The 12,955-nt window shown below is 43.6% G+C and overlaps 1 protein-coding gene across 3 annotated transcripts in view; it reads right to left on the reverse strand.

Annotated features, from left to right (window-relative positions):
* trappc9 (trafficking protein particle complex subunit 9) overlaps nt 1-12,955 on the reverse strand; it is a 212,985-nt gene that overhangs the window by 93,393 nt on the left and 106,637 nt on the right. For all 3 annotated transcript variants that reach the window (XM_047604448.1, XM_047604446.1, XM_047604447.1), the window contains one exon: nt 2,327-2,469. In XM_047604448.1, the coding sequence (XP_047460404.1) occupies nt 2,327-2,469 (143 nt within the window). The remainder of the gene's footprint in view (nt 1-2,326; nt 2,470-12,955) is intronic.

Consider the following 12,955-nt stretch of genomic DNA (forward strand, 5'->3'; position numbering starts at 1 on the left):
AACTATCATCCCGAAGGCACACAACCTTGATTTGGCATAAATATTACTAGGAGGCAGGACAGGTTAGGGTCCAGTCTAGTTTTGATGAAAACCTATTTCATGCTGCCAAAGAATATTTAGCAAGACCAAAGGGCAAAAAGTGAACAATTACAAGTGGAGGTCATTTATTCAATTACTTTAGTAAAACCTTGGGGACGGGCCTCTCCACACAGACACCAATAAAAACTAACTAGACAGACGGACGGATATTCTAATACAAGCCGGTGGTCTCCTTTAAGTCTCTCAAAAGCCTCATAATTGAACACATTTCCAGTGTTTTGAGATCTGGTTGAGAGCCGCTGCACACCGTGTGACAGAACGGTGAGGGCCCAAAGTGCCAGGCGTTGAGTGCAGGTAAAGGAGAAGGGGGTTGTGATGACAGGGTGATGGTAAAGCAGGCAGTGCAGCATATCCATCAGCACTAAGCCAAGACGGATGGCTTAAACTGCAGATATTATTACAGCTAATGATTCACCTGAAGTGGCCATTACTCTGCCCCGATCCGTCTCCCCCCCCCGTTTGAGCTTTTTCTGAGTCGGGGAGCTGAAAAGTGGATTGAAGTGAGACGCGCGGCGTGTTTGTGTGTGTGTGTGTGTGTGTGTGTGAGGATGCGCCAGGGCGCCTAATGCAATGTATATGTATGGGCATGAGAGTGGAAATGTGAGAGCCTGACTATCCATTCATATATCTGACCCGTCAGTGGAGATGCAGCGTGCGTGTGCTCTGGTTTGGATGGCAGTGTCACGGCGAGACCGATGCTGCGACTGGTTGATGAAACAAACAGACAAAGCGACGTTTGTTACAAATCATTGGGACAAGAGCTGCTGTGACATCGATTATTCTAATCTCGAGTGGTCTTGTTCATGTATTAAATCCAGTGATCTGCAGTTATTTGTTTGGGTAATGTTTTTAATTCCCTGCTTTTCACTACAGTGTTTCTGGTTACTACATTTCTGTACAGTCACCATCTTGCAAACGCTGCTTCACTAACCAGATTAAGAAATGAACAAAACCACAACATTTCTGTTCAGAGCATTATTTCACCCACTGTGATGATGTGATCATTAAACAGGGCTGAGGCAGCACCCTGTGACTGAAGCTCAATGATGAACACATCTCACAGCGTTCCTCTCAGTTCCTCTTCCATAGGACTATTCCACTGCCAGTGTTTGGTTTGTGTCTTATCACATGCTCTGTATGAGTTCCAGTTGTACACAGTGGGAGAGAATGGTTGTTTTTAGCCTGTTAATGATCACTGCATTGATCTTCCGGCTGACAACTCCACCCCGTTCGCAATCTCGTCTCAGACTAAACCCAGCGATGGTTGGTCAGTGTCTGCTGGGTGTGTAAACACGATCACCTTACAGAGAGGCAAAGTAAAAGCCCCTGACGTCCAAGGGGGGCACCTGCTGTGGGCATTCGACCTTTTCTTCAGCCCCAAGAAATTCTCCACTTTGTGAGGACTTTGGTCTCCAAACAACTGACCATCAGTGAAAGTGGAGATGTACTTTTCTAATGTGTTGCTTGTTTTTTTTAATCTTCTGTGAATGGACTTCTCTGAGAGGGTTTTGTGAATGGCGTCACAGCTGGTAACTAGCATTAGGCAGTTAGCAGGAACACTGGAAGGAAATTGCCTATCTGAAAAAGGGAATTTTGTCGAGGTCCATGAAAGATATGTTGGTTACTTCTCATTAGAGTAGAGTAGAGTACTCTCCAGACTTACAGCTAAATGGGTCATTAAGCCACAACAATGAAACCACTGACAGGATAAGTAAATGACACTGACCATGTTGTGACAATTTAATGTTCTGCTGGGAAACTTTGGGACCTGACATTCATGGGGATGTTACTTAGAGATGTACCAGCCACCTAGACCAGACCAGGAACCCCCACCCCATAGCAATGACACTCCTTGATGGCAGCAGGATGCAAACATGAAAAACAACACAAGGTGTTGACCTGGCCTCCAAATTCACTAAATCCCAAACTGATCAAGTATCTGTGGGATGCAGTGGAATAAGTCTGATCCACAGCGGGCCGTCCCCCAAACCCATAGGACCCAAAGCCCCCGCCAATTAACAACTGTTTTGGAGGCACAAGGGAGACCTATATAATATGAGGAAGGTGGTCATAATGTTATGCCTAGTCTCCTCCGCTCAGTGCTGTGCAACAATGGGAAATAAAGAAATTAACAGCATGATTCCAATTCAAAAACTGAGCCCAAGTACACCCCCCTAATGCTGATCACGTACAGCCATCACACATGTCAGTTGATTGTGTGTCTGACCTGGTTGCAGGGAGGGTGCTGACTCGGGTGAAAAACACAGAAGGCTCCACATCGACGTGGACGCCCAGACACAGCTCTCGGTAGTAGCCCTCCACGTTGCCCGCTCCTCCGGAGTACTTGAAGTTCAGCACCGCCTCCAACGTCTGCGGAAGAAAACAAGACAAGAAGAGAAATTTACATGAAGCCAGCGTCAACCCTGCTGAGAGAAGATGATCCTTTATTCATCTCGCCGCAAGCAAAAGCAGATTCAGTCAAAAGAAACAAAAACAAACCATGATCTGCTGCCAGCACCTGAAGGAATTTCTGGATGAAAGACAGAAAGAGCGCGGCTGTGGTCAGACGTCACAGCGAGCATGTTGTGCCCTGCCACCGCATCAGCAAAACGGCTCTATATTTAAGATCGATGCAATAATACATGCACAGCAGAGTGGCTGCTGTGCTGTTTAGTGAAATGGAAGCGTGACGGGTGAAAAGCCCGAGGTGCACGGTGGAACGGTCGATGGCTGATTTAGGCGGCACTGTTCTGCAGCGAGGGGAGAGACTGGACACAGAGCTGCTCAAAGGAACAGAGACATAATGTAGAGTTGGGGCAGAGGACGAGCAGCCAAGTGGGCAAAGGATGGGGGGGAAATTAAAAGTGGCAGTTTATGGTGAGGGAGCACAAGCTGACTCAGGGAGCGAAGCTGAACCGGGGTAAAAGGACCATCCAAGGTCTCGCTTTTCTTCGCATGTGGCGTATATCATCGCTCCACATTCTGCTGATGGAGGCACTGGCTCTGCCTTTCCCGAACAAATTTCACTGATTCCTTGATTATTTTCGCTCTTTCATGTGGGGGCGTGGAGCCAAAGTGGAATGATTGGGACTCTGCTGGCTAGACATCTGGCCTATTACGACCTAATGACAGAAGCACAGCTCACCGAGCACAATAGATTTTGGCGAAATATTATTATTTTAGACCAAGGACGTAATTTCCAAAGGTGCACTTATCTCAGCATGGGCTTTATTTCCCATCCATGGTATATTTCCAGGTTCTATATGCTTTACTTGTAATGTTATTATTTCTTTCTTGCGCTGGTACATTATAACAGAGTCAGTCCTTTAGCTGCATTCACTGTACTAGGCACAAAAGCGACAACTCCGTCAACGCAGCCAGCTACCAGTCAACCCTTCCAAAATGAAATATCTCAAGAATTGTTACATGGAACACTTTGTGTTTGGGGATTCACGTTATTTTTTGCCACTATCAGACACTATCAGACAGTGGACTGTCATGAAAGCTGGTACAGACACTAATGGGTCCCAGTGCATTCCTGTCTTTAGTGATACTCAGTTTTTCCATCTAGTTATACAACAAATCAAGCTCATCCATTGAGATATCTTTACATCTAAGTAATAAATAAGTAACAAAGTCCTTCATGTCTTATGCCGCATTTCTTTCCTCATCCTCAAATCCAGTCAACTCTTTATTTCACCCAAACACCTCAAACTACACTTCACAATACCTGCAATTCTAAAGAGGCGTGTCAGGTGCATTTTGGTCGAGGACAATGATGTTGCAAAAATCCTGTTGCACACCGCATGAATCCAGATCTAAGACGCTCCCAGAGAACTGTCCCTCCGTCCGCAGATGGATGTGAAAACAGCCTTCTAGTGTCAGCCTCTGCACTCATACCATTAAACAAAGTAAAGGGCAAACATCCAAGAGAGGCAGCAAAACAACTTTTGACAGAAGCGAACTGATCGTCTTTGCTCATCGTCCCAGAGATCATTATGTTCTGTTCGCGGATTATGTTTAGACAACGGAGAGTGGTGCTGGAGAAAGGTTCTTTTTGTTTGATTCTTAAATTACAAACAAATCACTGATCAACGAAATGGAATACTAAATAAAGCGTGCTTGATGTAACATCCAGATATCCCCTCTGAATATAAAATGCTGATAAAAACTATTATTTCTGAGGGGACGGTCTGCCGTGGGTGTGGAAGCAGTCTTCCGATGAAGGTGGGACACAGACTCAAGATGTGCGTGGAACAGAATAAGGGAACAGCGCGCTGATAAGAATCTCATTTAAATGACTAAAATCACTGAAGATTTCTAGAGCAGAAACTAGTTGGAGGGAAATTCTATTGAAATCTGTGTTTTTTTCTGCAAAGCAGTTTTCCTCCTCGCTTGTTGTTTTCTTCCAGTTTGCTGGAGGGTAAGGCCGGCGTTATTTTATCTTTTAATTATTATCAACAAACCACCAGAGAAGATTAAAAAAAAACAAAAAAAAAAACAACACTAGGTTTTATCCACCTCGCATTATCGTCTACGTTTTTATTTTGCAGTCCAAACTATTGAAAACACATTAAAGATCCATCATTTATTAATGCCGGCATGAAAATATATGCAACCCACTTCTCCTCTGAGCAAACAAGTGCCTTGTAGCATGCGGCAGTGTGATCTTGTAGCTGCCTGTGCGGTAATGGCCTCAACATGATCCTCTTGAGGAACAGCGATTGTCTCGGCGACACTTTGAAACAGCGGCTGTGTACCCAGATTTCCTTTCTCAGCCCGGGCCGAACCCTGAGCTCCTCCTTTGTTCGATCCTCTCTCGCGCTGCTCCCTGGCCCCTTCAGGACCCCATTTCAATCACACTGGGCTAAAAATAGGTCCCGCTGTAATGAGGCTGGCTGTGCTCGGAGTGAGCCAGCAGCAACACACACCCCAAGAAAACAGCCTGACCCACGCGCATGGATTGAAACAGCATGATTAGTGAGAATGCCCAGATTAAAGCGAAATCTCAACTACCGCATTCACCATCGCTGACGACTGTGTTAGCTGCTTTATACCCAAGTGCCGTGGAGGAAATGCAAAGACTACAGATATTAAATGGCATAGCATGACGTGGAACCGGAGTTAATTCTGTAATTCATCAAAATTAACATTCAGCATCTGTAGAAATATCTCCTATAAACAGAAATGTAGGCTCCTATTTTGCATATTAACCTAGGGCTGGGCGGTATGACCAAAAATGTATATCACGGTATTTATTTTTTCATGCATAATCACGTGTTCACAACATTTTCTACTTGTCGAGAGAGGAATTAATGCAGTAGATTGACAAAGGATGGACTATTTTACAGTGATGATGAGTAAATGTTGTAGTATAATCCCACACTGGTACTACAACAGGTTTGCACGGCCCCGTGTTAGCACTGGCTGCTAATGTGGAAATCCAGGGATATTTACAGCTCGGAGATGGAAAAAAGAAAAAAGAAGAAAAATGTTACCAAGATGAAATGAAGAAACAGGGACAATTACAGTTTCATTTATTTTGACTTATTTATTTATATTTAAACACTGCTATGCCTGTAATGTCGATTGCAGCGCGACTACCATAATGAACCGCAACATTTTCTCATTTGTAAAAAGCTAAAATTGAGGACATTTTCCGGGACAGCATTAGCCAGGGGACAGGTCATCCCAAAATTGGGCACGTCTAGCCTTCCTTAAAAAAAAAACAAAAAAAAAAAACAGCTGTCACAGCACCTTTTGTTTGGCCCAAGTCTTTTCTCTGCCGCATCATTTTTCGGATCTTTCTATCTTCACCACACCTTAGAGCGAAAAGGTCCCGCCATGCGTGCGTAGAAGCACTACATTGATAACGGCTACGTCTGAAACAATGTGTCGCAAAAAAATTCATATTATAACGAAAAAAAAAAATACCAGTATCAACTGAACCAGTATACCTGAATCACACCATACAGTTTGAGTTTCATACACAGTAGTATATCTTGCCTGTTGTTTAAATATTAGATAAATGTAGCAACACGTCTATAGATTTTGTAACAAAAAGCTTCTTCTTCAGCTTCAATCATCTGAAACACTGTGTAAAACAATACAAAATGCACCATGGAACTTTCCCCAAAGAAAATCACCTCACACAGAAACTGTGTGCAGGTCTGTGGACACGTTAGGCGTATCGCTGAGCATGAAACCACACTCGCTTTTGACAAATTAACAAAACCTCTGAACCCGTCTTAAGGAGTCATTATTGCGACAATAACAAAGAGCTTTAGAGCTATCCAAAAGTTCTTGTAGAAAGACCTGGGAGGCAGCGTGACGCAGCCAGAAGGAGATGATGACAAGGCTTTCCACATGTCTTAGGGGCTGCTCAGACCTTGCATTAAGATGCAATCTAGGTAATCTGATGGCAAGTGGCCAGCGTAACAGACAGGTGTGAACATCCCCAGGGCGCTTGGAGATAGGATTTGAGAGATCAGATCTCTGACGACATTTGAACGTGGTATGAGTTGCACGTGTCCACAAGGCTACTCAACAGCATCAGTGGAGTTTTTCCTCATTCATTCTGCAAGAACTAACAACTAAAACTATTTTTAAAGGGTGTGATTATGTCATTACATAAAATATCAACCATGTAGTTAATTATTGACGCCACCGTAATAATGTACGAGGAGCCGTTAACTGAACAGTTTCCTCAGTCACCGTTGTCTTTATTCACCTTTATTACTGGAGATTATGGTGCGTATAGAAACTTCTAGGGTTGGAGTTATCAGGTCTAACTGCATAAAAGGGGTAAAAATAGATAAACAATAACTTAACGTGTGCATCAAAGTCGTGACGCACACACAAAATTACTTATCCTGGACCTGTCACTTGGTTGTGTATCATCCACACAGGACAATGCCTAACACTGCTGTACTTCTACCCAACAAGGGTGCAAGAGCACAGAACCCCAATTACCACAATATGTGAAATAATAATAGAGCAACGTGTATTTTAAAACGTGAGCTGCTTTGCTGCGGTTTTGGTCTTGACCAACACTGTTCACTTGACCATCGACCTACTGGCGTTATATTACAGGACATTCAACATGTCAATTAATGAAAAAAAAGGCAAATTCGATGAGGAAAGCTGTCAGGTCAGATCTGACTGGAATGATCAGTTCAGATTTATTTTACCGGGCCACGCTGATGCTAAGATTGATACATGCAGCTCGTAGCGGTGTGTTGAAAGCAGCGCTTCAACAGTACGCATGCTGTCAGGTCTAACGCCAGCTACTTCAGAAGGATTACCTCTGACCATTGCTTGTCAGTCTCTCACTGATGGGTGAGTGAAAGATAGTCCATTTTTTGAACCCTTAGAAAGTCCACATTTTACACTTCAAATGCGACAGAGCTTAATTTAAAAGAACAAATGGATGCCAAGAGAAATAATACAAAAATGAAAGCAAATTATACTGCCGCAAAAATGTCTAGTAATGTGTTGCGGTATTTTACGTCATATTTTAAAAGTGACAAATTGTCTCTTTCTATCTGTGTCTGTGTTTGAAGTGACTTGGCTCTTACAGAGGTGAATGTGGTTGTAAAGATGCTGCTGATAGCGGTCTCTGTGGAATAGCTGTCTCCTAGCACATTCTGCTGATGAGTTCACTGTTTTAACAATCCGCATTGTTATTAATGGTATTGCTGGTATACAGAGGTATGTCAGGCTTTTGTAAAAAGTTGGTATATCTTTGCCTCAGGGTCCTTTCCTGCTCGGTGCCACTTTATGTAGTGCTGCTGTTTTGTAATAGTAGCAATGTAATAGTAACACAAAGGAACTGTTACGGGCGAAAGGGGAAAAAAAAAAATACTGGGATGTTTTGGCCCTTGGCTCGACGTGCATCTCAAAACTGTGCCCCTGGGTAAAAAAAATTGGGGTGTCGAACTCATGGTGAAACACGTACCAAACTGTGAATCTCTTGTTGTCATTTCAAGATAAGCTTTCATTCAATGGACATAAGCTTCTTACACACTCCGCAAGAAGAGAGAAATGTGGTCTCGGGCCTAGGGCTGCGAGGACCAGACGTTCTGGTCAGGTATTTGATACTTCACGAGAAACTCAAGTGCCGAATCTCCGGGAAAGTCCACACTGCACAGTCCTACTGCGGCGCATCTCACACGTGGATGTCGGCCGGTTGTATTGACGACTGTGTCCATTGATTCAGCGTGCACCCACTGACAGTATTCACACCGCGAATATTAATTCATACAGCATCTGGGAGCTCACAGAGCGGCTGCTAGCATTTTCGTTCTTCCGCTTCAACCACGCCCGCTTCCAAATTCTGATCCATCACAAAATAAATGCCGGACAATACACGAGAAAAAAAAGTTCTGCCCAGATGATATATTGACAACAAGCTGAGAGAACTCCCAAACATGCAGGAACAAACGCCTTCCATCACCATGCAGTGTGCAACATCCTTTAGACCTAAAGATCAAAATCCCTGCATGTTTCCATGTTGTCAGTTTTGATACTGACAATCATCCCATCAAAAAGCAGATCCTGTGTTGACAGGAATGTGTTTTATAGTTTAGACAACTGTCACTAGCTGGTATCTTCGCTGGTTGTTGTTTTTGCTTTAAAAACACTAAGCGTCTCAGACATGACACAGATGGCAGGGAGCCTTTTTTTTTTTACCATAAATGCCATCACTCCACTGTTTTTGCTGTGTCACAACAAAACCTCAGAAGACTATCAATCACATTCACTCAAACACACCATTTGTTTGACAATAGAGGCGAATACCGAACATCGCGCGCAGTATCCTCACTCCCACACATGATGGGCGAACAAAGAGGAGAAAAGACAAGAAAATGCTGAAGGCGTTTTGAATGGCTTGGCGCTGAGATAAAGATCCCGACACGTCTTGCTGAGGAGATTATGGCATGGCCACATGTCTCCTGACGGGAAAACTGAGATAAACCATCAGAGTGACAGGTAGGAAGGGAACAGGGGGGCTCTAAAAATTACTTGTGTGGTTTAGTAACTACCCTGTTGGCACAGAGGCAATTTCATGATGTTTCTTAAAAGAACACATCAGAATTTTGGAAAGTTTACTCAGAGGGTGTTCCCGAGAATTACAGAAGAAAATCAATGTCAATTTAATCAGTGGACCTTCAATACTAAGGCGGTTCCTTGACAGCTTAGCTTATTAGAACACTAAGGGTCTACGGTACGCAAAGCCAACTCAAGGGACAGGAACACACTGGAACATCTGGTGAGTCAGTGATGAGCTCCTTGTTGGTTTTTCTAGCAACTCACAGCAGAACCAATCTTTATGACAGGTGTGCTTTTAATATTGACTCAGAGTTGTTCACTTTTATTAGCGTTTAATTTCGCTTGTGTCCTGGCAAGTAGCGTGCTATTTGATTCTGTTTTCTTTTCTTTTTTTTAATGTGTTTCCTTTAAAAGAAACATACAGATGTCCCGTCTACCGAAAAGTACAATCTGCTCTAATTGGCCAGCTCCAGTAGCTTTGGCAGGAATGTGCCACCTGAAAGACAAAGCTGGGAGTGAAAATTTAAGGACGTGTTTCAGTGGTCAAAAATGTGTGTACGCGAGATGTGCGAGATGAGCCGGACATATTTTTTTCCAGGAAATGCTCAATGTCAAGACACCATTAAAGATAATTACAAATTTAAAGCCAGATTCCAGTGTATAAGTGAGGTATAGTGCAATTCAAATTTTGATTAAAAGCAAACTTGAAAACACTGTTCTATGCTTCAGATATTTACACTGAGCAATCAACTAAAACTTAGGTAATCAGCTCCTTCAGCGCAGTGTGGCCATGGGTGGATCGAATCCAATCATCACTGAGCTTAGGAAACTTCAAACATGGCCACCCAAAAAATTAAATCATAATACAAAAAACTGTAGCAGTGTGGAAGAACACCGGCTGGAAGATTGTGAAAGTGAAAAAAAAAAAAAAAATGCTGTTAGGACCTTTAAAGGTTCTTGGTTGGGGAAAAAAGAAACAGCTCAGCTGAACAAATCCTCGCCATGTTGACAGTTCAGTTTCTTGTACTATATTTGTTGGAGATGTTGTTGTGGGGCACTGTGTTTTTAGATCTATATCCTTAAATGCAACGCCTTTGCAAAACAATGATTTAAAAAAAAAAAAAATAACAAAAAAATCCATTTATTTTAAGCAGCAATCCCCCTAGTGCAACCATAGAGGGAATTAAGAGCTGCTGCTGCTGCTGTTGATCCGTGAGTCATAAAAACAAAAAATATCTCTCAGATTCCTCGAATGGTGAAACATTATTATAAATCACACTTAACCCCTGCAGAAAGTAAGAACCACAGCAGATGGGAGACTCGAGCTACTGACCCAGGATTGGACGAGATTAATCTGCACCTCCCACCTGAATCAGCACCACTGAACTGGCCACAAACCCATATTCAGACGCTTGGGACAGTGCAGATAATTTACAATACAGACACGGTACCCTCTCGGACAAGCTCAGGTAGAATACACAACTTAAGTCACAAATATAGAGTCAGAGAAATGTGGTTATGATTACAAAACAACAATCCTCAAAATAAAATACCTTTGTGCACTTGCGCTGACTTTCCTCCCGCTGTTTTCCTTTTGTCAAATTTGAAGCGAGGAGCATAACACGTATAATGGCAGTAATTGCAGGCACGAAAAAAAAAAAAAAAAGAGAGAATTTCACCACATTATTTCCACTGGCTCTGGAAAAGCGACAGTAAAAAGCTCGGGTGTAAAACATCATTATTTTCCTGCAGGCAATTGGAAATGGCGCAAAGCCCCAGTTTATAGAAGATACACTTAAAACACCAATTTCTGTTTCAAATATTTTTTTTTTTTTCGCACACATGCTCCGGATTTTTATTATCTATCTACCCACGGATCTAATGTCTTTTTACTTAGTGGAGGCTTTTCCTCATAGGTGGGACAGGTGGTTGAGTGGTGGTTGGACAGAAGGTCGCAGTATACATCGATGGTGTGATGAAATGGAAGTCTGGGTGCCTAATTGCCCTTAAAATGAGACCTGACCCCTGCTTAGTTTGCATCTGCCTTGTGGCAGGAGAGCGAAGCCCTGAGCCAGGAGAGCTATTTACTCTCCCGGTGGGCCCGGCCTCTGCCACAAACTGAGAAATGACCCGAGGCCATTCAGATGCGGCGCGTCCGTTCGGAGCGACCTGGGAGCGCCTGTCATACGCATACCTGGCCGTCAGTCGCTGAGCCAATCACTTGGGCGCCCCTGGTTTCAGCTTAAAGAGAAACAACGAGGAGCTTTACAGCACTCTGAGCGTAGCTGAAGTGAAACACATATCAAGCGTGGAGTGGGACAACGCTGTCAGCTGTCGGCGCAGATAAGCGCGAGGAGCCGCGATGCTACAGTTTCTCATGCGCTCTTACGCCGATTGCCGGAGTCATCTCGCGATGGCTCCAGATACGACGCTGGCGACGGTGTGAGCTGATGAGTTCACTGCGTTGCTTTGCACACAAAGCTTATCAGCGTAAAGGATCCACCTTCCTCCAGCCTTTCAAGAGGCACCATCGAGGAATTTGTGGCTATGAGACGGCTTGACATTATCATGTTTCTGCCGCGCTCGTTGGCAATTGATGACTCATGAGAAGAGGGAAGGTAGGACTGATAAGAGCGAATACGTTCTCAATAGGCCCCACGGTGTAATGACTTGGCAATAATTGCGAGATGATGAGTAGCGAGGGTGCTGTGGGGGTTAGAGCATCTAAAACTGCTCAGTAACAACCAGGCTGCAGCATGCACACCAAAATAGCTGACACCGCTGACAGGAAATTTTTATATTGTTGTTGTTTTTTTTTTTTAAAGGAGAGGACCTGGCAAAGTTTGCATGGCACGGCATAATCACTTCACCGGCTCCAAAACCTTCGCGGAAAAACCAAAAGCCTACCTGGAACAGCTCGGAGCCAGTCCATTTAATGATGGTCCTGACATTTCTGCCCAGGGCGTTTATAATGTCACGCTCTGCACCCCCTCGCAGTTAGGGTTTGCCTCTGATGTGGCAATTAGGACGGGAGACATTTTAAAGAGTGGGTGAGCAACCTGCCCAACTATGAGGAATATGTGACGGGGGAGGGGTTGCGGGATGTCAAGCTCCAGTTGGTATAGGAGGTGGAGGGGAGCGAAAAATATTGCCTCAAAATGCAAAGAGTGCCGCGGGACATAAATTCCCTCCAGCAGCTGTACTCGGCTGCATCACACAGCTAACCTGCTTGTCAGCGCGAAATTTAGTGAGAGGCCAGACGGCCACATCAGCACGTATCGCTGGTAACAACTCAATTATTTAGCCTTAACTAAAATATATTTAACCCCTTGAAACGTCTGTAATTGATGCCTAAAACACCTAAAAAAAAAAAAAAAGCATACACAGAATAAATTTAAAACCGTCCTTGGACCATTTGAGTAGAAGCAGGTTTGTAGGACAACACTTAGAATCTAAGTGCTACCAGCGTTGAATGGTAGGAGTTTGAATACACTGAAAAAGAAGGATTTTATGTTCCCCTAATTTTCTTTCAATACTATTTGCCTTTAAAATTACTATATAAGAGCTCATCTTTCTGCAACAATTAAGCTAATTTGACCAATTTATTTCCCTTGTGAATCATTAAAGTCTGTCTAGGTCTAAGTCTACCTTGGTGAAGAGGGCTAAACACAATAGGACAGGCATGTCAAACTCAGTTTGGCTCTGGGGCCGGATCCAGACTTTCTGTTCTCAGGTGGGCCGGATCAGTAAAAGAATGTCAACTCCAAATATTTAGCTTTGTTTTTCAGTACTATGCTTTATCATT

The sequence above is a fragment of the Mugil cephalus genome, chromosome 14, assembly GCF_022458985.1.
Source record: "Mugil cephalus isolate CIBA_MC_2020 chromosome 14, CIBA_Mcephalus_1.1, whole genome shotgun sequence".
Classification (NCBI taxonomy): Eukaryota; Metazoa; Chordata; class Actinopteri; order Mugiliformes; family Mugilidae; genus Mugil; species Mugil cephalus.